This window comes from Podarcis gaigeae, assembly GCF_964106915.1.
Source record: "Podarcis gaigeae genome assembly, chromosome: 1".
In the NCBI taxonomy this organism is placed as follows: Eukaryota; Metazoa; Chordata; class Lepidosauria; order Squamata; family Lacertidae; genus Podarcis; species Podarcis gaigeae.
The window spans coordinates 40,895,929-40,921,999 of record NC_139678.1 but is presented as its reverse complement, the minus strand read 5'-3'; the positions used below and the strand labels follow the sequence as shown (position 1 = coordinate 40,921,999).

Genomic DNA, 26,071 nt, shown 5'->3' with positions numbered 1-26,071 from the left:
TCTTGTGTCCTCAATTGTTCCCAAACAGCCTACTTTACAAAGCTAAAAATAACATTCATTGTTCCGTCCATTTTTTCCTCTGGCCTTCAACCACTACTGACATGTGCCCCCGGAAGGTTGCTCATGAGGAAATGTGGCCTTCAGGCTGACAAAAGGTTCCCCACACCTCTAACAAAACCATAAAGAATCGTTTAAAAACATGGTCAAATTTAAGTGGCAACAGTCGTAGGATGATGTCATACCCTCCAACATGATGCAGCCCAAATCTGGGACACCATCTTCCGGGTTCGAAATCCTGCATGAGTCATGTGACCCACTTGAGATTGCGGACCCAGAAAAAGCACTTTTGGGTTAGGGTCAGAACTCAGCCCGAAATTGTATGATCGCAAGGCACCCCAAAAGGCTGCTGTTCTCTCACAGGAAAAAACAGGATGTCCTGGCAGTTGATGGGTATCAAATGTTGCTACCCATCATCCAGCCTTGTTGCAGCATGTCTTCCTGCTCCCCTCCTAATCTGCCTGATGCCCCATCCCAGCGGTAGCTAACCTTGTGCTCTCCAGAAGTTTCATCATTCCTGACCACTGGGCCATATTGGCTGGGGCTTTCGGGAGTTGGCTGCCCTTTCCTATCTAGTTTCTTGCATAACTAACTGCCTGCTGTTGTACAGCCGTTGGCTCATTCTAGCATGCATGCACAACACACCCTTTGGACAGACCTTTTGGCTCAGAATCTGTTCTGCATTTCCCCCCTGCCCCTGGACTGACCTTCTTTTTCATTCCCCACCCCCACCCCCGCTGTTCGTGCTCCATCCTGCCAAGATTGGCACATTGACTTCCTAAGCGCTTGGCTGCCTATGGCCCAGTCCTGATGGCTGTGTACAGAAGAACAAAGTCTGGCCTGTAGAATAGCCATTGCTTTTTACAGTCTTCGCAAAAGACAGGAAATTATTTCTGCTGGAAGCATCGATATTTCAGTGATCAAAGCTGTATTTGAGAAAAACTTGAGGGGGAAAATATCACTCAAGGCTACAACACTACCTGAGTCCAGCAAAGACTCTAGCCGCCTGTCCCGCCGCAACTAGTTGCTGGAACAAGAAATTGGATCTTTGATCTAAAAAGAAACAAGCAAGCTTAATAAGAGGAATTCAGTCGGAAAGTCTTGTGATGTGCCCCTAAGTAAAAAAACCAGTTTACAAAACAGTGGAACCTTTTACAGGCCCTCTGAAAAAAAAGACAGCTGATCTGTTGTTTGTTGATGTGTTCTCATTAAGATACTGTGAAAAAGCGTCTCCGGTTAAAGTTTTTGAACAAGACACTCTTAAGCAACATTGGTAGTGTTGTTTCTTTGTAAATGTGGCTTCCTCCTCAAAGCCAATCACTGAAGGGTAGCAAAGTGAATTAAACTGAAATGAAAACCCAGACGCAGCTTAATGTTTCATGGTTGTCATAGATGAACAATTCAGTATTCTGTGGGACAAAAGAGCAGTACCAATTTCCTGTTTGTACTAACATGACACAGTGTTAAACAAGGTTTTGTTTTTTAAAAAACCTCCCTTATCAATACATGAAGGGGTTTCTAAGAAAGCTTGCAGGTCCTAAATGTGTAGTAAAGGGAGATAAACATTTTATAATAATAATAATAATAATAATAATAATAATAATAATAATAATAATACTGCAGACAGAATTCAGAATTGGCATCTGAATAATAATTTCCCCACCCGCAATCTGACATGTTCTAAAATGATGTACATTAGCTGAGCCTATTCAGAAATGAGCTAAAGGAAGTCTTACTGATTTTATTTAGCAACTCAGTCAGCTGGGCGAGGTACAAATAATTGATGATGATGTTATGAGAATTATAAGGTCTAAGATATAAATGTTCATAAATGTACCAGGCAAAAACGTACATTTCAAAGTGTTGGTGCTGACCTTTAAAGCCCTAAACGGCCTTGGTCCTGTATACCTGAAGGAACGTCTCCACCCCCATCGTTTTGCCCGGACACTGAGGTCCAGCTCCGAGGGCCTTCTGGCGGTTCCCTCACTGCGAGAAGTGAGGTTACAGGGAACCAGGCAGAGGGCTTTCTTGGTAGTGGCTCCTGCCCTGTGGAACGCCCTCCCAACAGATGTCAAGGCAATAAGCAACTATTTTACTTTTAAAAGACAACTGTTTAGGGAAGCTTTTAATGTTTGATGAGGTATTGTTTTTAATATTCGGTTGAAAGCCGCCCAGAATGGCTGGGGAAACCCAGCCAGATGGGTGGGTATAAATAATAATTTATTATTATATGGGTCACATGTCCGAAGCAGTGCAGGAGGGCAGTCCTGAAGCCATTTTGATTCTCCCAAATTGACTTCAAATGTTTCTCTCAAAGTAGGAATGAAATGGGAAAGCCTCCCCATTGTCTCTTTGCTCACAAATCCTGTCTTAAGGGTGTATCTGTGTATGAATAGGGTGAGCCTGTGACCTGGATTCAGGAACTATCACAAAAGACTGGCCAGGATGCCCAGGTAAAAGCAATCAGTGACCATTATCAGGTATCCTGCCAGACAAGATTCTGCTGTAGACCACCCCTTCTGTGATGTATGTATGATGTATTGGGGGGGTGGTCTTGAGCTACAGGGTGGCAGTTTCAAAAGTCTATATAAGGGCTTGCACACCATTGTTCTGGGTTCCTGCTCCCTTCTGAGTGGGGGCGGTGTGTGAGCACCCTGTTGCTCAGAGTTAAATAAAGATCAGGCTTACTAGCTGCTTTGCTTCTCAATATTCTCTGGTTGGCCTCTGTTATTTTCTCCTACCGATAGAGAACCTACATAAGGACTGTATATGGGCTCTTGGGTACCCTATAAGGGAAAAGGAGCAGTTTTTTCTTATAACAATGATGATGATGATGATGATGATGATGATGATGATGATGATGGTGCCAGGATCAAGCCATGGTTCAATGATAATCTGAACCAGAGTTAAATGGCTGGTGAATCCTTCTTAACTAACAGATCATCTGTCAATGGAAAAGGGAGAGAGGTATTTTTTGACTTGTGTCCCCTTGCATCTTCCCTTCCCCGAATTTTCTGCTCCAGATTGCTGGGCAACCCTCTAGGGTACAGGGGCTGTGTGCGCTTTGGGAAGGAGGAATTGCCCAAAATTGCCTTTCATCAGCAGAGTGACACCCATTAGGTTATAGCCATATTCATGAAACTGGCAAAGGATTACATCCATTCAAAATATTTACACTGAGGTATCAGAGAAGCTACTTTTACAACCACTAAAGTGTAATATGTATGCCTAATAATAATATACTGGTTTTAACTGGCTTTACTTTGAATAATAAGATGTGAGAATTACACTGAAAAGTAATTTAAATCCGTGAGCTAAAGCCACTAAATCTAGTTAACTTTTGAACTTAAGGAGTCAATAGACTGTGTAAGGATTTTCTGGAAAATGACTTTAAATGTCTTTGTTCTTTTGTGGCACTTCTCTCCTTATCCTCAAGAGAAAGTGTGATGAAGTGCAACTAATTAGACACTTTTGATGGAAGCAAAATGTATAGTTCAGAATATTAAGTTACTTTTGACATCACCTAAGAAAAAATAAGTGACTATAAGTCAATGTTTAACCAAGGGGAGAGAAAATCGATTTTAATAGAGACCGAGCGATTTGCATGGTTCTCACATTGCTTTGAATGTATAGAGAGAAAATAGTTAAAGCAGCATTTAATATTTTGATAACCTGTATGAATATCAGATTGTTTTCAGTGTTCCTGTAAGTAATGTTAGGGTACTAATTTTGTTCATCCATTGGAATTTACTATTAAAGACACGCATAAGAGAATCATGGGATTCTGGTGAGCTTTTAACATTAAACTTGTGTTTTATCTTTAGTACAAAAGCTGAGATGACAGAAGTTGTCTCACTGGTGTTAATAGGTATCTTGCTTGAATCTTGGTACTTTGTGTCACGGACAGATTATCTTACGGAATGAAAACTTGATCTGCTAATGATCTTTATTTCTTGTTAGCGCATGAACTTTCAAATGTGACAGTTATGCCTCCCTGAGTAATGTAGTATAATTGCACTGCACAGCAGTCAAAATGAACCAAATGACAAAAATATTTAAAGAGATCTGTGCTGGCTGCTTTTTAAGGGCAAGTTGGGGTCTAGAGTGTTGTTTAGTTATGCCAGAATTTACTATTGCCAGTAAAAAAGAAGAAGCAAAGTTACACAATACTTTCTTCTCCTAAATGGCTCCCTTCTCCTCCTCCTTTGCAGTTTAAAGGATGGATAAAAGTGAAATGCTGTGATTCTTCTTGGCTGGAAACACCCACTGAAAGCTCCTGGGCCAAGCACAATTCCTGGGGTGGGGTGCTCTCTGACCCCAGAGTGTGATTCCTGCAACTGTCAAAACTAAAATGTGTGTGAATCAGCTCTAATACAAAAAGTACTTATGCAGGTATCCATTTCTGTGTCCAATTACATGGACTACAAAATTATTATTATTATTATTTATATATATAATTTTTATTAGTTTTTTTAACATATCATTTTCAACAGTAATTAAATATACTTTTACCTCTTATTCAAATTTTTTACTTCCATCAATCCTGTCTGAAAATTTTCCGATCTAATCTTTCAGTATGCATTTCTTATCTTCCCTATTACATTTCAAACTCATAACCAATATCTCTATCTTTTTCTACTTTGTAATACTTTGTATATTTCTCCTTACAAAACTTCTTGTAGTCCTACTAGCGTAATTTGTTGATTACAGTTGCTCTTCAAATAATTCATATACTTCTTCCAATCTTCTGTAAATCTCTGGTCCCGCAGGTTTCAAATCCTTCCTGTCATTTTGTCCAATTCTGCATAGTCCATTAATTTCTGGACTACAAAATTATTTTACACCTGTGGCAGGGGAGGGAAAGTGCAGCTCCAGGACTTTTTGCAGAGCAGGAGCAGTGATGAAATCTGCCAGAGTGCCAGGATAACCTTCCTTGTTCAGGCAAGAGAATAAAATGATAATGAGGTTTCTCTAACTTTGTCACAGATTGACACAGAGGAAGGAGTTAGAGAAGGAGGAAAAAATATAATGGCGCAGTGGTTGGTTACGTCTTTCCTTTTTTTATCTTTGATGGGATTAATACCTCATACCAGCAGTAATTTCGTTGTCCCCGAGAGGGGGCAATGACAATAAAGCTATTATTAATATTTAAGCGGCAACATCTTTGCAAGATTATTTGCATTTCAAATTAAAAGATTATATTTCAACAGGCTAAAAGTATTTGTTAAAAGCTTGGTAAATTTTACAAGTCGAACCTATGCAGTCAGAAGTCAGCATATTGTTGCAGTCATAAGGGCTAAAAACTCAGCTTTTTTAAAAAAAGGAGGCTGTGAATTCCTACTTTGTAGCTTATTCTGTGGTTTTCCTAATATAATCACTGCATGCATCCAGCTCTGCCTGTGATGACTGACCTAGAGTGGGAGCTCGAAATGCCAACTTTCCTGCGACAATTGAGATGGCCGTGTGAATATATGAAATGTAAGGTGCTTAAGTTTGAATCCTAGATGCCAGGCTTCTTCTGCTTTTACCTGTGATGCAGGTTTTCTTTTGTTTTGTTCAGGTGCAGTTGCCTTATATAGGTGCAGTAATAATACCTATAAAGATGCGGCTAAGCATCCCCCCACAAATAAATTCCTATAAAGGGAGAAACATCAAGAAAAGTTCTATGTGTTCAGAGATTTGTTCAAGACTCTTGAGGGCAGAGAATAATTTTCTTGGCAGGAGGCCATGGTTACCTTGCCAGTTAATCCATCTGGAAATTGTTAGCCTTCTGATCTTCTCCAAAAGCTGGAACTGTCTCCCACACTTTGTAATTAGCAATGTGCGTTGCTCTTTATTTTTCCAGCTTCTACTTTTTTCTTTTTTTAATGGAAAAATTGGCCACAAGTAGGTGGTGTTATAACATTTTGGAGATTGTGATATGTTTTATTTGGTAAATATTTTTAATATGTTTAGAGTTGGAATAGCCTTAGGTTACTGTACTCATTTGTTAAAGGCAACAAACATATGTTACTTGCAGCACAACAGGAAACCAGCAGCTGATTGGATAAACAAGGAAGGAATGCAGGAAGCTGCCTTATATGAAGTCAGACCATTGGTTCATCTGGCTCAGTTCTGTTTGCACATGCGAAGACAAGCTCTGGCAGATTGAGCAGACTAGACCATGGGTAGGCAAACTAAGGCTCAGGGGCCGGATCCGCCCCAATCGCCTTCTAAATCTGGCCCACGAATGGACCGGCAATCAGTGTGTTATTACATGAGTAGAATGTGTGCTTTTATCTAAAATGCATCTCTGGGTTATTTGTGGGGCATAGGAATTCATTTGTTCCCCCCCAAAAAAAATAATAATAGTCCGGCCCCCCACAAGGTCTGAGGGACAGTGGACTGGCCCCCTGCTGAAAAAGTTTGCTGACCCCTGGACTAGACCAGTAGTGGGCCAGGGGTCAAGACGGCAGTTTCGGCATGTGTTGTAGAGGGATGTGAGGGGCAGATGGGGCCCGTCAACCTTGGAAAGTAGTCCAGAAGGAAAATTCTGATCCTAAACCTCTGCTGCCTTGCGGGATATTTGGGGGGGGGGGAGGCTAAGGAGTAAGCCCTACACAAGTCCAGAGTAGAGTCCCTAACAGTGGCGTAGCGTGGGGGGTGCAGGGGGGCCGGCCGCATCGGGCGCAACATCTGGGGGTTAGGGTTAGGGGGCACAAATCCACGGGTTAGGGGGCGCAAATCCACAGGTTAGGGGGTGCAAATTACTTGCCTTGCCCCGGGTGCTGACAACCCACGCTACGCCACTGGTCCCTAAGATAGTTAAATGGTGCCTTGTACACCTCCTCGCATCTCTTGCGGCCAAACTGGTGTCAAATGCATTGCTCTGCTTTCCTTTGGATCACATCAGTGAGGACAAAAGGGGTTTTTTGTCTTGTGGGCAGCCCTGGACCTCCATACACACCACACAGGCTTGTGCCCCAGTGAGGTCACCTCATTGCCGCTAATGCAGCAGTTTGACTTCACCCCTGGAAGTGAACTCCATTGTCTCTTGAGACAGATGGATGCCAACATGCAGAAACATAGATCAGGATCCATTTTGGTTTCTCTCTGTTTCTCATTATTCCGCATTTCAATTCTCCCCATTTCCACATTAGCTTATGATTTAAAAAAAACAAAAACAAAACTCTATAAATAAAATTTCTACAACTTTGCTTACTACACCCATTCTTGTAGAACGTCATCACCCAAAATAAATCCATAATGCTTAATACTTTCAGCATTATTGGATCCTGGGACAATGTACTAGAGCTTTACCTGACTTTATTAGGCTGTCACAGAGGACTGGAGAGCTATTTTAATATATGTACCTATTTGAGACCAAAGGTTAGGAAACAATAGCTATAAAGGTTTGGGTGTTGGCTTGGCTTGGGATTTTAAGGCCACTGTGTTGCAGCAGTGATTCAGTACCCAGTCCAAAATTAGAGCACAGCGAAGGCAGTGTGCAGATGTGGACAGCCTTAATAATAATAATACTTTATTTTACTCAAGTTAGTTAGAACCCTTTGAAGAGAGATGAGCTCTTTTTCGAACTGTTTTCTTTCAAAAGAAGGAGGACAGCTGAAAGCATGTTTACAGTGGAGAAAGAATCGTTCCAGTTTGCGAAGGAAAGACATGTGTTTCTGTGGCATCATAAAGAATTCGGGATTCCACAAAGGTAACCTTATGCTAGTATGTAAGCAGAGCTTGCTGGAGGTAATTGAAAGAGCTGGCTTGCTAACCTTTAGATATAACAAGTGTTCCGATATCTAGTGCATCAAATACTGAGAAAGAAGAGGTATCTATAGAAGCAGGTCAGGTTGTGGGGAATGGTGGTAATCCAGATTATGGTGTTTTATAAACTGGTGGTGTTTAAGCATTGTGAGTTTTATATCTTTTCTGCTTTAAGGTTGCTGCTCACCCATCATACTGCGCTCTTAAGCTCCTTCCACCCTGGAGGTTTTGGTGGAGAGTTACCATATCTCCCCATAGCTAGTGGTGAACTGCTGCAATTCAGGAAAAGGGGCTTGGAAAGATACAGCACCTGTGCTACTTCCTTTAGCAAAATAGTTTCCCAGGTTCAGGAACAAGGGAAGGATAAAGATCTATGTCGGGAACAAGGGCGGAGGGTGGGGTGGTTAAATCAACCTGAGAGGTTGAAAAGGTAATTAAAAGCTGTCATGGGGGAGAAACGGGCCTTCTCTGAATCACGCTGGGCAGGTGCAGAGGCCGTTCAGTAGAGCATGATACTCTTAATCCTAGGGTTGTGGGTTCGAGCCCCACTGGCTTCCTCAACCTTGGTCTTTCAGATTTTTTTTGGCCTACAACTCCCATGATCCCTAGCTAGCAGGACCAGTGGTCAGGGATGCTGGGAATTGTAGTCTCAAAACATCTGGAGGGCGGAGGTTGAGGAAGCCTGGTGTAGAAGATTCCTATATTTCAGGGGGCTGGACTAGATGACCCTCATGGCCCCCTTCCAACTCTACAATTCTGTGATTCTATGATGTAGATCTTCACTTTACACATTTTTCTCCTCTGGTGGGAGGGTGGCATTTTGTGGTTCGCCTCGGGTACCAAAATGTCTTGCCCTGGCCCTGATCACAAAGAATCTACTGGCACAATGCATTTTCTGAAATAGATATTCAGCTGTACAGTATATATTAAAGCACTTTGCAATGAGGGCAAATTAAGGGCAGATCTTCACTGATCTATCCTGGGACTTTTTGGAAATTTAAAGTGTAGCAAACTGGATAAAAGTGCAATGGAAAGGAAGGAATTCTAAAATTAGCTATAAAATTAACCTTCCTTTTAATTTGGGGAAGTGTATCTGGATATGAGCATATTTCAGAGGATAGCTTGTTTTCGTATCATAGTTTATGTCCAGGTTAGCTGCCTGCTGTTTAAATATTGCATTGAGTTAGCCTGTATATTTGCACAGTCATTACACAATACACTTTTGTTTTACTGATGCTTCATTATTGGCTTTGTTTTTCGTAAGGAGCTCCTAGGTGAACCTCTGTAGCTGGTACAGGTGAAACAGGTTTTGCATGGGCTTTTTGTTTTAAATCAGGAAATATATATTTTTTAAAGCTGTATTGATTCAAAGGCTTCAATTTCATTCTTATTAACAAATGGAATGCTAATTTCCTGGTGCAACTGGACTTCTCTGCGACCCATCCCCTCTGCAGGGAGGTGGGACCAATTCAGATGGTCCGCCCCCGCCACTTAAAGGATCCAAATGGTTTCCAGAGAGTGGTAGGGGATGCTTTATCCCATGTTGATGGCCTTTCAGCTGATTCCCTGGTGGCCCGCTGGAATGTGGAGTTAACCAGGGCTATTGACTGTTTGGCTCCGAAGCGCCCTCTCCGATTGCATGGAGCCCGGAGAGCCCCGTGGTTTTCCATGGATCTGAGGGCAATGAAACAATCGTTGAGACGGCTAGAGCGCCGGTGGCGGATAACTCATTCCGAATGTGACCGGACACAGGTTAGAGCTCAATGTCGAGCCTACCAAGTGGCGATAGCGACGGCGAAGAAGAATTTCTTCACCGCCTCTATTGCATCTGCAGAAAACAACAGCAGGAGACTTTTTCAGGTGGTTCACGATTTAGCGGAACCACCTGCAACATCGGGGCCCAGTACGGGCCACATGTTCTCCTGCAATGATTTTGCAAAGTTTTTTGCAGATAAAATCGCTCAGATTCGGGAAGAAGTAGACTCCACCGTGGGAGCAGGGCCGGGGCGGGAGAGTGCTAGAGTTCTGACTAGTCAAGTTGAGTGGGATCAATTCCAATCTGTTACCTCTGAGGATGTGGACAGGCTGCTTGGACGAGTGAAACCAACCACCTGTCTCCTGGATCCTTGCCCATCCTGGCGTATAAAAGCTAGCCGGGAAGGACTGGGCGATGGGCTTTGTGGGGTGGTGAATGCTTCCCTCCGTGAGGGAGCCTTCCCAGACCCGCTGAAAGAGGCGGTTATTAAACCGCTTCTTAAAAAACCATCTTTAGATGCGGCCACGATAGCCAACTATCGCCCAGTCTCAAATCTTCCATTCTTGGGCAAGGTGATTGAGCGAGCGGTTGCCGAACAACTCCAGGCACGCCTGGAAGAAGCGGACTATTTGGATCCCTTCCAGTCGGGATTCAGGCCTCATCATGGGACTGAAACTGCCTTGGTCGCACTGGTTGATGATCTCCGGCGGGCTAGGGACAAAGGTGAGAGCTGTTTCCTAGTTCTGCTAGATCTCTCAGCGGCGTTTGATACCATCGACCATAACATCCTTCTGGACCGTCTGGAGGGGCTGGGAGCTGGGGGCACTGTCATACAGTGGTTCCGCTCCTTCCTCCTGGGCCGTGTTCAGAAAGTGGGGGGGGGGATGAGTGTTCAGACGCCTGGGCTCTCACTTGTGGGGTGCCTCATGGTTCTGTCCTCTCCCCCATGCTTTTCAACATTTACATGCAGCCGCTGAGAGAGATCATCAGGAGGTTTGGGCTGGGTGTTCATCAGTATGCGGATGATACCCAGCTCTACCTCTCTTTTAAATCAGAACCAGTGAGGGCGGTGAAGGTCCTGTGTGAGTGTCTGGAGGCGGTTGGAGGATGGATGGCGGCTAACAGATTGAGGTTGAATCCTGACAAGACAGAAGTACTGATTTTTGGGGGATAGGAGGCGGGCAGGTGTGGAGGATTCCCTGGTCCTGAATGGGGTAACCGTGCCCCTGAAGGACCAGGTGCGCAGCCTGGGAGTCATTTTGGACTCACAGCTGTCCATGGAGGCACAGGTCAAATCTGTGTCCAGGGCAGCTGTTTACCAGCTCCATCTGGTACGTAGGCTGAGACCTATCTGCCTGCGGACTGTCTCACCAGAGTGGTGCATGCTCTGGTTATCTCCCGCTTGGACTACTGCAATGCACTCTACGTGGGGCTACCTTTGAAGGTGACTCGGAAACTACAACTAATCCAGAATGCGGCAGCTAGACTGGTGACTGGGGGCGGCCGCCGAGACTATAACACCGGTCTTGAAAGACCTACATTGGCTCCCAGTACGTTTCCGAGCACAATTCAAAGTGTTGGTGCTGACCTTTAAAGCCCTAAACGGCCTCGGTCCAGTATACCTGAAGGAGCGTCTCCACCCCCATCATTCTGCCCGGACGCTGAGGTCCAGCACTGAGGGCCTTCTGGCGGTTCCCTCATTGCGAGAAGCAAAGCTACAGGGAACCAGGCAGAGGGCCTTCTCGGTAGTGGCGCCCGCCCTGTGGAACGCCCTTCCAGCAGATGTCAAAGCGATAAACAACTACCTGACATTCAAAGACATCTTAAGGCAGCCCTGTTCAGGGAAGTTTTTAACGTGTGATATTTTACTGTATTTTTGGTTTCTATGGAAGCCGCCCAGAGTGGCTGGGGAGGCCCAGGCAGATGGGCGGGGTATAAATAATAATAAATTATTATTATTATTATTATTATTATTATTATTATTATTATTATTATTAATTTCCAGGTCAAGTCCAATTATGGCTTTCCCAGCCTTTGCCAAGCTGGTTCTCTTCAGATGTGTTGGATGCTTAACTCAAGCCAATGGTCAGGTATTCTGGGAGTTGTCAATAACATTTGGAGACCACCAGGTTGGCCATCATTTATTTATGTGTTTAAATTTATCTCCTGCTTTATTAGGAAAAAACCTCAAAGGGGTTTACAAAAAAAAAATAAAACAATAAAATTATCATTGGAAGATTTACAGCCACAATTAAAAACATATAGAAAGTTAAAACCACAATGGAATAGACTAAAACAAATTAAAAGTCATACAGACTTTCTAAATATCTGGGTAGGCTTGTATAAATAAAAATGTATTCAGCAGGCAAACACAAAAATTACGGTGTCGGTGCTTCCACACTAAACAAGCAAGTATGTAGGCACCTGTAAAAGTGATGATTCTGCTGATCAAAGAGGTCGAGTGGACACATATGAGGTCAGGCGATCTCATAGGTGAACTGGTTCCAAGTTGTTAAGGGCTTTGTATATTAACGGTAACACCTTGATAGTGGCAGTAGCACCATACCCTCCAACAGATGCCATCTTCTGGGATGCCACCTTCCTGTTTTTTCTTGCAGAAGGATAGTGGCCATTTCGCACTAAAATCCACCCCCCCAAAAAAGCACTTTTGGGGGCATAGTGCCCAAAAACATATTTTGGGGTGCCACGTGAGATCATGCTCCCCCAAGAGCTTTTTCAGTGGAGGAAACACAACACGAAATCACGAGAGATCATGGCACCCAAAATGGCCGCCATCCTCTCAAGAAAAAAACCAGGATGCCTCGGTTTTTCCAGGACACTCCCTGGATCCAGAGATGTATGAGAACTACTAACTGTGGAATCATTAACATCATTGCTGGTCATACAAATATAAATAATGTAGTTCAAATGGCACACAGATGAGATGGGACGGGGGAGTCAAGAATAGGACTCCTGAAAAGCCTTTACTGCAGAGGTTGCCAACATTTTAAGATCCATTTGGATCTTTGAGTGAGCGCTACCCTACAGTCACTGGTCACTTCTCTCCCTCCTCTTCCCAGATCAGTGTCACCTTCCCACAAGCCACAAAACTAGAGAAATTCTTCCAACCTTCTCCTTCAGCTGTATGTGCTTTTCTTCTAACCTCCTTCAGCTGTATGTGCTTTTCAAGGAAGAAAAAAGGAATGCCACCTTCTGACGAAGGGGGTAGTAAGTGCTGGGGCTGGTGACTCAGAGGCTTTATGGCAACAGGGGAGAACTTTGAGGGTGCTGCTGCTGCTGCACCCATGGGTGCCACATTTGCAAACCTTGCTTCTCCTGAGACTGGAAAAGTGTAGCCCACAGAGGCAGGATGAAGCTGGTGAAAGGAAAACTGAGAGAGAGGAAAAAGCAAGGGGAAGAACGTGTCAAGGAGGGCAGACCGGATAATTGGTAGCATTTGTGGTAGAGACAGATTGTCCCCGCATTGTCAGAAGGCAAGCCTGTAAGTTTGGCCAGGAAAAAATGATTGGATACCTTCATGAAAGCAATTTTAACGGATGGAATAATCTGTTTTTTATTTTTTTAAAGCTTCACAATTTTGTCTTCTTAAATTTTATCCATACTAAAAATAGTTGGAAAATATTATGCAACTTTGTTGACACATGCCCAGACCAAAACCAATGGAAAATCAATTTAGCCCGGTGAGTAAAAGTATGGAAAATCTGTGCAACAAAACATCATAAATTAGAATGAAAATTTGAACTACATCCAGATTTAACAATGTTATTCTTTAGTTTCTCTTATCTGGTACTTATGATTTGTAGAATTAAATAAAGGAGTGAATATCAGCATCTTATTGCTGACTCTGTTTTTAGAGGTTTTCAAAACTAAAAAGGTAAACACCTCGGTTTTGGAACGCGCCTCAGAAGTCAAACAGGATACACGGTTTCCATTTTGAATTTTCCATATTGAGGCTTCCGCTTCCAGTTTTCGAATGTTTCGGAACTCGAATGGACTTCTGGAATGAGAACCGAGGTACCACTGTACTTGTGTCATGTCCTGGTTTAGATGTCTGCCATGCCTGTACACCCTCCCACCAGGGAAGAAGGGGTGAATGAATATCTCCACCAGAAACAAGGGAATAAAGATCTACATTGGGAACTAAGAGGGAGGAATGGATCAGCTCTGAATCATGCTGGGCAGGTCCAGAGTCCAGGAGACCCCAAAGGGCTGCCTCCATCATCTCTTCCCCAGGGGTAGGTGGAAACCAGCAGTGCCTCCTATTCTCTGAGAGGCCACGGCAGAGGCAGCATTGGGGTAGGGGGCTGCTGAGCTGGAAGCAGATCTGGTCTCCAAGGAGCACATGGCAGTGGCAATGGGCGATGCATTCTTTGGAGGCTAAATAATAATAATAATAATAATAATAATAATAATAATAATAATAATAAATTTTTATTTATACCCTGCCCTTCCTGGTTCAGAAAACCAGGCTCAGGGCGGCTAACAACAAATTTAAAACACTTAATTGATGCAAGAAAAAACAGCATAAAATACAGTATAAAACGTGTATAACAATAAATTCAGAATTCAAAAATCAATTTAGGGGGAAAATCCATCCAATAAACATTAGATGATCACCAGGGCTATCTGGCTAAATTAGTCCTATATGGGCCAGCAAGGAGACCAGGGGAGAATTAGCTGTGGGATCCCAGAGCGGGTAATCTTCATAAAAAGGGAAGGGGGAGGGAAGGAAGGGGAATAAAAGATCAGGCTAAGTTCAAATTGAAAGCCAGGCGGAATAGCTCTGTCTTACAGGCCCTGTGGATCGTAACTTTGCCTCATGGGTGGGCTGACCATGGGTATTAGGTATTCGCAGTTCTCCTCTTGTGGTGCACATTTTTAGGTGTCTGTGGGTGGAACTCCACCTGCAGAACCTTTCCCAGGCATTTACATGTGTGTGTTCAGTTAAGGCAGTATTTCTCCACTTCCGGTAGCATTGGGAGTCTTCTGTCTCCTCCTAATGCCAGCACCCCCCTTCCCCCCAGTTGATGAACCAGCGACAGTTGGATTGCACTCTTCAATGCTATGATCTTTTCGTTAATAAATACTGTTGCACACAACAACAGCATGCCTTAATTCCTCTCGTTGAGGAAATGTCGCAGTGATTCTGGAAAACCAAGCATTAGGTTACTTTAAACCAGATGCATAATTCATTTGGGCTACTTCTGACGAAGCCTTTTTGTGTGTGTAAATGATGATGTGCTTTGCCTTCCTCTGGCAGTAAAATGTGACACATCTGTCCTCCAGAAGATTTCATCTGAAAAGGCAAAAAAATAACAAACAAGAAGATTTTGCTGTTGTCCTTGTTTAGTCCTTTAAAAGGGTTTTGCTAACAATGTCTCTTCCACGTGACAGTGGCTGGGTTGGGAAGCAGCAGCCAGGGCCTGTGGAATATCTTCCAAGTCGAGGTCATCCTAAAGAACAAACCGTGCCACACATTCCCAGTAACATGGCACAGGAAATCTGTGATTGGTCTAACTTCTTGGGTTTTTTTTTTACTGAAGTGTAGTGTGGGGAGGGCAACTTTTTACTGGGTAATGATGCTGGGAGTAAGGTAAAGCACTATGTCCACCTACCACCACCAAATACATTGTCTGCATCTTCCTCACCTGACCCCCTGTGGATGCATCATCATCATCATCATCATCATTATTATTATTATTATTATTATTATTATTATTATTTTATTATTATTATTATTATTACCACTACTACTACTACTAGTAATACTACTAGTAGTATTAGTATCAGTAGTATAGTAGTAGTATACTGCCCTGTACTTGCAGGTCCGCAATCCTGGAAACACAAATGAAACACTAACCTGCAGTGCAATGTGTCGTGTGGCCCTAAGCTGAAATATGCGGTTGAAATATCTTCACTGAGCAGAATTATGGTCCTTTGCTAAATGAGCAACTGCCTGGTTCTTATTGGAAACAAATCTGTTTTATCAACATTTTTTTTTATTATAGTGTCTTCTTAAAATATTGGGCATGACCCAACTGTATTTACTTACCTGAGAGTAAGCCCCATTGAGCACATCCTTGCTTTTGAGTAAAAATGCATAAGATGGTGCTGCAAGCTTTCAATAGGAAACTTAAAATAGCCTTTTGTAAAATCATGGAGACCTAAAAGCACTTAAGTGTGCCAGGAGCATAACGTTAGTTTTTATAACATTTATAGATGGTGCCTAATATAGTATGGTTATATGCTATGAGATTATGCTATTGATTTTAATCACCTCTTTCCATGTGAAGAATAGTTCACAAAATGGGTTGTGCTTATTCTGTTATTTAGTCACATTCGTAGATGCTGTATTCTATCTCGCCACACCTCCCCTTCTGTTCCTATAACATAATACTGTAGTTTTAATTGATTTACTTTCTTTGTATATTGTTGTTATATTATATGCATGGGATTGTTGCATCTTTCGAACTCTAGAGGGCGCTAGATCTTAGGGATTTTAGGAAATACTGTAAAGACATGCAAGATTTCTATTTTCATTTGTGCCTTGGCTACTCTGTTGAACTGCACTTTTGTTCACAAGGGGAACCGACACAAGAAACACCTGTATGTTTTATTTAAGAAGGGGGCTGTAGCACTTATGTTTCCATGTGTAAAACCCCCTGGCATTAGCAGCTAAATGTTCTCAGGTTTTCCTTACTTCGATTTCTCATGAGAAAGTGTTTCCTTGTACTGCGATATCAGATGAACAGATTGGAAGTAGGATTATACAGTAGCCCTTACTTCTCTCTCGGGACCTATTTATACAGGAGCCACATGGTCCTTCTGTATGAGACACTCAGGTAACTGATAAGACCATGTGGTGATTGGGTTGTTCACCAGTTTCAAATCAACATCAAAATCAAATCCAATATTAATTCAGCTTGGTGGTCACATGGTCTGCTAAGCCTGTGGCAGTGTAGTTGAAAATCACCACAAACTGATTTTAAAGGGGGGGAGCTCCTATAGATGTTATGCGCTCAAAAAGCCATGTGAATATGCCTTTAGTGAGAGTTCTGAAGAAATTTACACTGCCAAGAGTTCGTGAAACTGAAGTTCCTGTTTATGTGAACATGGCCTAAGCAGGAATTTTGTAGAATTTGGAATCATTTTCACCTGACTAGTTTTTGCTCAGCAGCATGTTCATCATTCAACACATATTTGATGTTTATCAGTCTTCCTCATAACAGTCTCTGGTTTTTGTTACATTCACTGTCAGTGAGTGTCCTACCCCTTTAACTGTATGATATATTTCTAAGACCAATCAGTTCCTAAAACTACTCCCAAAAGTCCAAGCCAGGACAAAGAGTGGCCATAGGAGATAATGGTTGAAAACAGTTGCATTATCCATTGTACCAGAAGTCCTTGAAACGCGACCATGTTACCTAATCCGGTTAGCAATAATATTTACTGGCTCTGTCTGATTAAAATGCTGTTGTTGTGCTTGAACAAGGATATTTGTAAAGGGAGAAATGCAACTTTGCTGTAGACCTCTGATCCTCTACTTATGGTTATTGGCATTCTGGAAAACTTGTCAGTCTTCTGCTGTATGCATTCATGCAAGTGCACAAAATCCTTAAGTCAAGTTAGTTCTTAGATGCGGGAGACAAAACTCCTAAGCCAGGAGCCAATTTTGCACCAAAAATGTACACACACACACACACAACATCAAAACAGCTCCTTAAATATTAAGATATTTTGTTCAGTTTTAGTGGTTTTAATGTATTGTATTGTTTTTAAAAATTGTGATATTTTATGTAACCAGTACTGGGAACATTCAGTGAAGGGCCGGCTGTAAGTATTAATGATATTACATAAATATCATCTGGTACGTTCTGTTCAATGTGACTCCATCCTTTGGGACTTTGTATCTGCAAGTGTGCTTCTCATATATAGATCTGTGCATCCAAACATGTACCTCATTTTCCCTCAATCTTGTGCAGCTTTCATCCTATGCTCTTGTTCTCTGTTTCTGTCTGTCTACCATATTTCCCCCATGGCAGCCCCACATCCATTCAGTCTATGCTAGTCTCTACTGCTGTGGCTGGGACGCGGGTGGCGCTGTGGGTAAATGCCTCAGCGCCTAGGGCTTGCCGATCGAAAGGTCGGCGGTTCGAATCCCCGCGGCGGGGTGCGCTCCCGTTGCTCAGTCCCAGCGCCTGCCAACCTAGCAGTTCGAAAGCACCCTCGGGTGCAAGTAGATAAATAGGGACCGCTTTCTAGCGGGAAGGTAAACGGCGTTTCCGTGTGCAGCTCTGGCTCGCCAGAGCAGCGATGTCATGCTGGCCACGTGACCCGGAAGTGTCTCCGGACAGCGCTGGCCCCTGGCCCCTGGCCAGATGGGCGCACAACCCCAGAGTCTGGCAAGACTGGCCCCTACGGGCAGGGGTACCTTTACCTTTACCTTACTGCTGTGGCTCCCCTGCTTAAAAACTGCAGTACACCTCCGTATACGGAGCCCATTTCCTTTGTATTTTCTCCTGGTTTTGTGGCATGGTATGTAAAAGGATAACTGGAAGTTGCTCATGTGCTAAATGCTGTTGCATTTAGCATCCATTCAAATGTGTTTGTATCCAGTTCCTGGTTTCTGTCTCTTTGTCACACTGTCCTCCTCCATGAGTTGAAAGAGGCAGTGGGGCTGCACCCCTGGCTCTGCTCCCAAAGTCACACTGCTATCCTGACCATCTGAGTAGGTCAGAGGAGCCTATTCAAATAAGCTCCAATGGGTGCGGAAAACCCTGTGTGGGATCAGGGACACTGATGGGTAGGACTGAGTCACCTGTTAAATGCTGAGGCAAGGCCAGTGGCACAGCGGCCCCATTCGACGCATGGATCATTTCCCACACATATTGTGCATGAATTGAGTGAATCTGTGGTGGGACAGGAACTTACCGTGGGGACCCTTAGATAGGAATGGGCTTGATGCTCAGTTTCTCCCATTAAGTTCTTAGCAGCAAAGTAATGGCGCTGTGGGTTAAGCCACGGAGCCTAGGACTTGCCGATCGGAAGGTTGGCGGTTCGAATCCCCGCGATGGGGTGAGCTCCCGTTGCTCGGTCCCTGCTCCTGCCAACCTAGCAGTTCGAAAGCACGTCAAAGTGCAAGTAGATAAATAGGTACTGCTCCGGCGGGAAGGTAAACGGCGTTTCGATGCGCTGCTCTGGTTGACCAGATGCGGCTTAGTCATGCTGGCCACATGACCTGGAAGCTGTACGCCGGCTCCCTTGGCCAATAAAGCGAGATGAGTGCTGCAACCCCAGAGTCGGCCACGACTGGACCTAATGGTCAGGGGTCCCTTTACCTTTAAATATGTTTCATGTGGCTGGAAGACATCTAGCACAAGGAATCAGGATCATCACGGTCTGGTCCATGTTAAATATGACAAGTGTTCCCATGTACATCTCTTGGTTTTATTTTCCGTATGTGAATGAAGGCAAGTAACATTCTTCTAATGGGGATTTGCTTCACCAGGGGCAAAACTTTCCCTCCTGACCCTTGGTCACCTGGCTGTCCAAAGGGATAAAAGTCAATCCTGTGTACAAAGGATACAAAGATGCTCTGGGCTGTCAAGCATCATGGTACTACTCAGGCCCTGTCTCCATTTCTGCTCCTGCTTACCTGGTGACAAGCATTTTTCTAGTTCTCTAATCCAGGTTTGATTGGGAGACTTGTTGAGTCGATCATCTGTAATCAGGGTGTGCCTATGAAATCTGTTTTTGGTATAGAGCACAGGAGTTTTTGCAAAGGAGCTATGAACTTTTGAGTCTGTTTCAGATGAAGCTGCGAGAAAAGGGACACCCAAGACGGGCTGTTGAAATCTTGTCAATCAAATGGAAGCAAAATATATAGTACTCTTTCCGTTGTGGTACTGTAAAGCTCCAAGTGGCACACCGCACTTCTCATAAGTGGGGATAATTTTCTTCTTCTTTAAAATCATTTAGGTATTCCAGCAGATGCTGCTTTGAAGAATGACTTTTCAGAACAGGCAGCTAATATACATGCCACAAATAAAGATGGCGATGCCTGGGTTTTAGGTTGCAGGTTGGGAGAATCTTATCCATCTACCTGTTTCAGTGAGTCAGAGAGAGCTGACAGAAACTCACTGCACCTGGACCTAAATGTGAGTAGTTCTATAAATGACTTTATTAATTGCTATTGATTCAAACTGCTGTTTATGAAATAGTCCACTAACGACATAGTTAATTAGCTCTTCTTTTTAATGTATAATTTATAAGACTTCTATTCTACCCTGAATACAGGACTCACAGTAATCTCCTATCAAAAAGACTGCTCAGGCCCATGCTTGATTAGCGTCAGCAATGCTACAACCTCAGATCTTTACAGACCATTATTGGGTTCCGGGCAATAGAGCCTTTAATATTCTGATATTGTGAAGCCAGTTTCATACTATCATGCAGCAGTTTTCAGCCAAATGATCAGCAACTGCTGCAGCAGTGCTCGGAGTTGAACTAACGTGAGCAATGCTGACATCTGTTGGCAAAGCTACAGGAATGGATTAGAAATAAATCAGATTGCTGCGTGCATGCCCTTAAGAAAACTTTTGTTTTGTGCATGTTTACTTGCTTGATAAAGTAACTTTATCAACTTAGAATTTGTATGTTCAGTTTTGGCTATATTTTACAGAGTGGCTTTTTATGTTAGCATTTTACGTACGAGTTAAATGATGGAAATGAATGCCTGGTGCTAAATTGGATATTCCTTTATTACTAGTTATTCCTAACATTGTAGGCAGTTGCTAGCTAAATTTTAAAAAAACCTGAAATGAATTCATTAATTAGTTTGTTGCATCTGATTTGAAACCACAGCAGATACCACAAACTATTATAATGTTTGTTTTAATGGCTTCCCCCCCTCATGCACCTGTATTTGTACAGTTTTCACACTTGGAAGTCCTGTACTTTTAATGTGCACCCAATTAAGACTACGAGTTGACATAAGTTAGGGAATTTTGCCATCATCTTATTTTAATAAGTAATATTTCTGAAACTCTCATTGTATATTTAAGAATCCTTCATACCATAATAACAAAATAGGCATTCTAACCCGACTCATGTTGACTTTCTCCATCACAATGCACAATAAAAGATGCGTCTAAAGGGAAAGGAGTGATAGCTGGGTTTTAAATAGTTGTACCTTGGTGTCAGAGCTGCCCCAAGGTCCCAGCTCACAGAGGACCAACGCCAGGTCGTTGTTATATACAAAAGTCTTTATTGAAGTTCAGTCTCTATTTCAAAGCCGTGGCGTGCAGCTCTACGTCTTAAACCCTAGACCGCCGAAGCTCCGTCTGAATCTCCTCCCCTCTGACACCAGTTTAAGACTCTAGCCCTGCTCCACCTCTTCCTCTGCTCTCTCCTCCTCTGGGTCCTCCTGTCCGCTGGGGCATTCCCCTTTCTGGACTCTTCGGACGCTGAGTCCCCTGACTCCTCCCCCTGCCTCCGGCGGGCTTTAGGACCTGGTTCCCAATCCGGGTTCTCTGCTGTCCCGCGCGCCTGTACATTTGAACTTGGCGCTCGCGCCAACCCAGTGACCTTCCTCCTGACGGTTACACTGCTTCTGTCACTGCTTCCCTCTTCCGGGAGGCTAGCTGGACCTGACCTCCCCTCCATTCCCTGACTCTCTGATGGAGGCGTGGTCAGCCCTGACTCATCTTCTCTCCCTGCTGGGGGAGACGCTGGCCCCGATACCTGGGACTCTTCCCCCCCACTACGCTCTGGTGGGGAAGTTGGTCCTGATCTCCAACTGCTGCTCTGGGAGTCCCCGCTGGCCCCTTGCTTCTGGAGTGTCCCCCTTGGGACCCCCCTTGCCCTGGCCACCAGCGCCCCCTTCTGTGAATCTTCTGATTCGCTGGAGAGGCTCATGGAATCTCTCGGGCCACTGTCATCTTCTCCTACGCTGCCCTCAGATTCTTCCCCTTCGCTCTCCATTTCCTCTCTTCCCTGTGCCTCTGCTCCTGAGCCTCTGACACTTGGTTTTCAAACAGCTTAGTTCTTAAACCTTTTGGCTCCCAAATGCCACAAACTCGGAAGTGAGTGTTCTGGTTTGCAAACTATTTTTGGAAGCCAAACGTCTGACAGGGCTTCTGAGGCTTCCAATTGGCTGCAAGAGCTTCCTGCAGCCAACCAGAAGCCACGCTTTGGTTTCTGAACTTTTTGGAAGTCGAACAGACTTCCAGAACTGATTCCATTCGACTTCCAAGGTACAACTGTACTATGATAGGGAAATTGTATTCCAAATAGAAAAATAACAGACTGTCCAAAATGTGCAACATTTTTCCACGATAGCAACTTCAGATCCGCAAGGCAGCTATTTCACAGGCCGTTAGAAACACTGCATACATCAGTTTCTTTTAAAGACACAATATCTGTGGAAAGATGCTGTGAATAATCTTCCAAACCCTGTAAGATTTTATCACCCTATTCTGAAATTTAGCAGTTGTTGCTTTTTGATAAATCACTTGTACATCTACTTAGGTTATAGCACCAGAGAATTAAGTGATAGGCCCTGCCTTTTCAACAGTTAGCAATGTTCCCACATGTTGTAATTGAATCTGTTTGTAAATTTATTTGTTATTAACTCTGTAAACAATAAACTGTACCTAAAATATTTTGCCTATTTTTGTGTTTTTAAATGTGTGCGCCTGCAGAGCCTGGAAAAGAAAGAGATATTTACACGAAGTGTCACATCCACAAAACAGAGATCCAAAAATGAAGCAAAATTTATAAATAATTAGTGAGAGATGTAAAAAAAAATGTAAAGTTCTGATTTATGGTAATTCTAGAGTTGCTTGTTGACAGCGTATCTTCATGTCACTGCTTTAATACAGTCCTGTTGCTTGTATTTCAAGTTGCTTGCTTCTTTGGTGTTTGGGATTATTATAGCAAGCTTAAACCTCCAGTGGTTATAAGGCTGTACAGCCAAAGCTGTGATTCTGCACATATGAAAATAATAGTTGTTGTTGTTGTTGTTGTTGTTACAGTGGTACCTCGGGATGCAAACAGGATCCGTTCTGGAGCCCCGTTCGCATCCTGAACAGAACGCGACTGGGCGGGTCATGTTTCGCTGCTTCCACGCATGCGCGTGACGTCATTTTGACTGCGCATGCACCAGTGGCGAAACCCGGAAGTAATGCACTCCGCTACTTCCGGGTCGCCGCGGAGCGCAACCTGAAAATACTTATCCTGAAGCATATTTATCCTTAGGTATGACTGTATTTCAATTTAAGTTTTCCTTCTAAACTGCTGTGTCACACCAATTAGCACATTAAACAATTTAAAACACTTTAAAAAAACCACACAAAACCAGATACACTTAAAACAATTTATTTATATCCTGCCCATCTGACTGGGTTTTCCCAGCCACTCTGGGCAGCTTGCAGCATACTTAAGCCCATAAAAAGCTCATAGGTTATTGTCAGGCCATTTGGGGTTTGTTTTTAAACATTTATTTTATTTCAAATTCTGTTCTTCATACTGGGAAGAGTATGCAGGAAACACTCCACTGTTTGGGGGTTGTCCTATTTTGCTTCCAAACAGAAAAATCAAACCACATGAGTTCACTATTATTAACTGAACATTAAACTACTTCGTCCTTCTGAATACAGGATGCATTTAGCTATAATTGAAGCATAGTTATATACTATCCTTTGATGTTTAGTTTCAAAGATTATGACACAGAAATGGGAGGGTTTGACCAAACTGAGTCACAGTTCCTTCAGGAAATGTGGTGGCAACTCTATCTTTGCAATGTCATTGTTGTCTACATTGGAAAATCCACCATTCCTTACCCAAGACAGTTGCAAAGCATCCATTGAGTTGGTAATCTATATGCATTCCATATCTCCATTTTCAGAAAGTAGATTATGAATTTAAATATTGACTGTATGAAGAGCTGTGACCTGTTTAGTGAACAAAAATTAAGACTTACTACCTTCCTCCTGGCTAGTCCATTTAAGACAGAGTAGTGCTCTAAATATAAAAGCACATTATACAATTACACTATAATTATCTACCTTTTGATGGTATGCCGCCTGGCAACATGAGCTGACCATGCCTCAAATGAATAAAGTCACCACAGTCATTGCAATTGCAAAGCAGTCACTACAGTGTAAATAGCGTAAGAAATTGTTATGCACGTACAGAGAACATAATGGCAGGAGGGGAAAATAATAAGGAGGATTTCCACTCCATTCACCTTGGAAAGCAGAGGTTCAGTCAGTTGTCAGCTAATTTTTATTATTTTATTATTTATTACGTTTATATACCGCCTGTAGAATAGTGGGTAGACATGGCAGACGACACAGCGATTTCTCCAGGCAGCTCTTTATTTTGTAAGCTGGAACAGAAAACTGAACAGCAAACAGCTCAGCCGGCCTGCTTTTATAGGCAGTCAGCTATCAACATTGTAGCAACAACAACCCAGGGTTTCCCGCCTAAAATAACTGACGTGGACCTGAGTGAAAACTATCTACAGTATCCCCCTGCTGGCCCAGGGTGAGAACTTCAGTACATAACACTGCCCTTCATCTAAAGATCTCAGGGCAGTTCACAACATAAAGATACAGTATAAAAGCACAAAATAATCAGTTAAACAAAAACAAAACAATAACCCCCTTCTCTCACACCCATTTAAAAGGCCATAGAATATTAGTCCAAGGCCTGGTTGTATTCTTATTTATTAAATAAGCTTCTGGGCCATTTCACACATTCCTTTAGGACTAAGTTGAGATGGTTTTCTACTGCAAACGGTTGGTTTTCTCATGCCACGAAGCACAGGGCTGTGGAAATCTTTTCAAATTGAGGGTTGCATTTCTTTGGCTCAGTTTGTCAACCAAACCCAGGCTTGTGGTTTAGCTCTGGCCTTGCTAACCATGAGCTGTAGTAGCCAAGGATTGCTGTAAAAACAGAGATGGGAGTTCCTTGCCAGGTGTGTTCACGTTTGTGTGGACCCAGTAAGCTATAGTTCGGCTTGCTATGATATGCAAATGAAGCCATATCTTGCCTTATTAAGCTGAGAGGTGATTGCCAGAACACAGTCAAACTGCCCTAATATTCCTGAAAATATTTATCCACTGATCAAAGTTGACACGGAACTGTATAATCCAAGCTGCTTTTGTTCTTCTATGGTTTCTTAAATCTCAATGACTATCTGCAACTCAGGGCTTTAAGTATACAGTGGTATCTCGGGTTACATACGCTTCAGGTTACAGACGCTCCAGGTTACAGACTCCGCTAATCTAGAAATAGTACCTCGGATTAAGAACTTTACTTCAGGGTGAGAACAGAAATCGCACGGCAGCAGCGGGAGGCCCCATTAGCTAAAGTAGTGCTTCAGGTTAAGAACAGTTTCAGGTTAAGAACGGACCTCCGGAACAAATTAAGTACTTAACCCGAGGTACCACTGTAGTCCCCTTAGCCACCTGTTTTTAGAAGGCTGTCATTGGAGGAGTTACAGGGTGGATTTAATTAGGGATCTTCCTATGTCCCCCTCCAACAACTTGAGAACTGCATCAGCCATCTGGAAAGCTAGCAGTTGAGGCCCAGAGGGTGTAAATTAAATAAAAAGGTCTTTCAGACCTGCTTAGACTGAAAGCGCCATGCTGAAATGAGCAAGTCTGGAAGTTTTCCTGTTATAAATGGGTATGCTTTTACCGGTAATAACCTGAATGATACCTGAACAGACTAGGGCTACTAAGTATAACTGGCTGGCAAAGCTGCAGGTCAAAGAGGAGGAAGCACTTCACTTAGTGTGACCAACTGTTGAAATTTATTGCCGAAACCATTTTTGTTTCAGTTATTCGTTTCCGAAGATTTATATACTATTCTTCCATTGTGTGCTCAGTACTCAGGGAAGTTTAATAACAATTGTAAAACGAAGAAATCCCTCCCAGTTCCCTGGCCCAAGAAAAAACAATAAAATGGTTAGAAAATGAACAACATACAAACTGAAAGCTTCAGCCTGTCAAATTCAATACCTACATAAGAAAAAACAGTGTTGCTTACAACCTCCTCTCCCTGCCCCCCACCTCAGATGGGTGGAAAAACCCAGCCAGATGGGCGGGGAATGAGTGAATTATTATTATTATTATTATTATTATTATTATTATTATTATTATTATTATTATTAAAGACAAGAGGTTGAGAGCTCCATAACTTAGGTGTAACCTCAGAGAAGGGTCAGTTATGAATCCCAACTCATCTTGCTCTATATTTAAGGGCAGTATACTTCTGATTACCAATCAAGGAGGAAAAACATGGGGCAACTGTCTCCATTCTCGCCTGCTTCTAAGCTCTCTCTGCTCGTTTAAGGAGCAATAAAGTTTTTATTTGCACATCAGAGCAGAGGGGGAAGAGGGAAATCTTCCGTTCCACAAACATGAACTCTGTCCCATTCTCAGAACAGCTAGGATCTGAGCTAGGATGCTAGAT

General features: G+C 43.0%; 2 protein-coding genes and 1 long non-coding RNA gene across 14 annotated transcripts in view; 1 reads left to right on the top strand and 2 right to left on the bottom strand.

The window, feature by feature from the left end:
* Positions 1–26,071, top strand: part of FMN1 (formin 1) — a 162,918-nt gene that overhangs the window by 25,307 nt on the left and 111,540 nt on the right. For 2 of the 3 annotated variants that reach the window (XM_083744315.1, XM_083744316.1), the window contains one exon: positions 19,568–19,746. The exons of the other annotated variant lie outside the window; for it this stretch is intronic. In XM_083744315.1, the coding sequence (XP_083600441.1) occupies positions 19,568–19,746 (179 nt within the window). The remainder of the gene's footprint in view (positions 1–19,567; positions 19,747–26,071) is intronic. 3 annotated transcript variants of the gene reach the window in all.
* LOC310847562 (uncharacterized protein) overlaps positions 5–26,071 on the bottom strand; it is a 28,940-nt gene continuing 2,873 nt past the window's right edge. For 2 of the 10 annotated variants that reach the window (XM_083745428.1, XM_083745432.1), the window contains exons 4-7: positions 14,401–14,885; positions 13,472–13,586; positions 1,038–1,110; positions 5–166 (exon numbers count right to left, since the gene is read on the bottom strand). In XM_083745428.1, coding sequence (XP_083601554.1) covers positions 14,788–14,885 — 98 coding nt within the window. In that variant the 3' untranslated portion in view covers positions 5–166; positions 1,038–1,110; positions 13,472–13,586; positions 14,401–14,787. Of the gene's footprint in view, positions 167–1,037; positions 1,111–13,463; positions 13,587–14,400; positions 14,886–19,017; positions 19,407–23,430; positions 23,542–26,071 lie in introns of those variants that run through there. The other 8 variants (XM_083745425.1, XM_083745429.1, XM_083745431.1 and 5 more) reach the window with 8 other exon arrangements.
* LOC310847818 lies at positions 15,571–18,723 on the bottom strand. Its single transcript, XR_014566032.1, has 2 exons — positions 18,027–18,723; positions 15,571–17,663 (listed from the first exon to the last, which is right to left on the bottom strand). It is a non-coding gene; the product is annotated as an uncharacterized lncRNA (long non-coding RNA).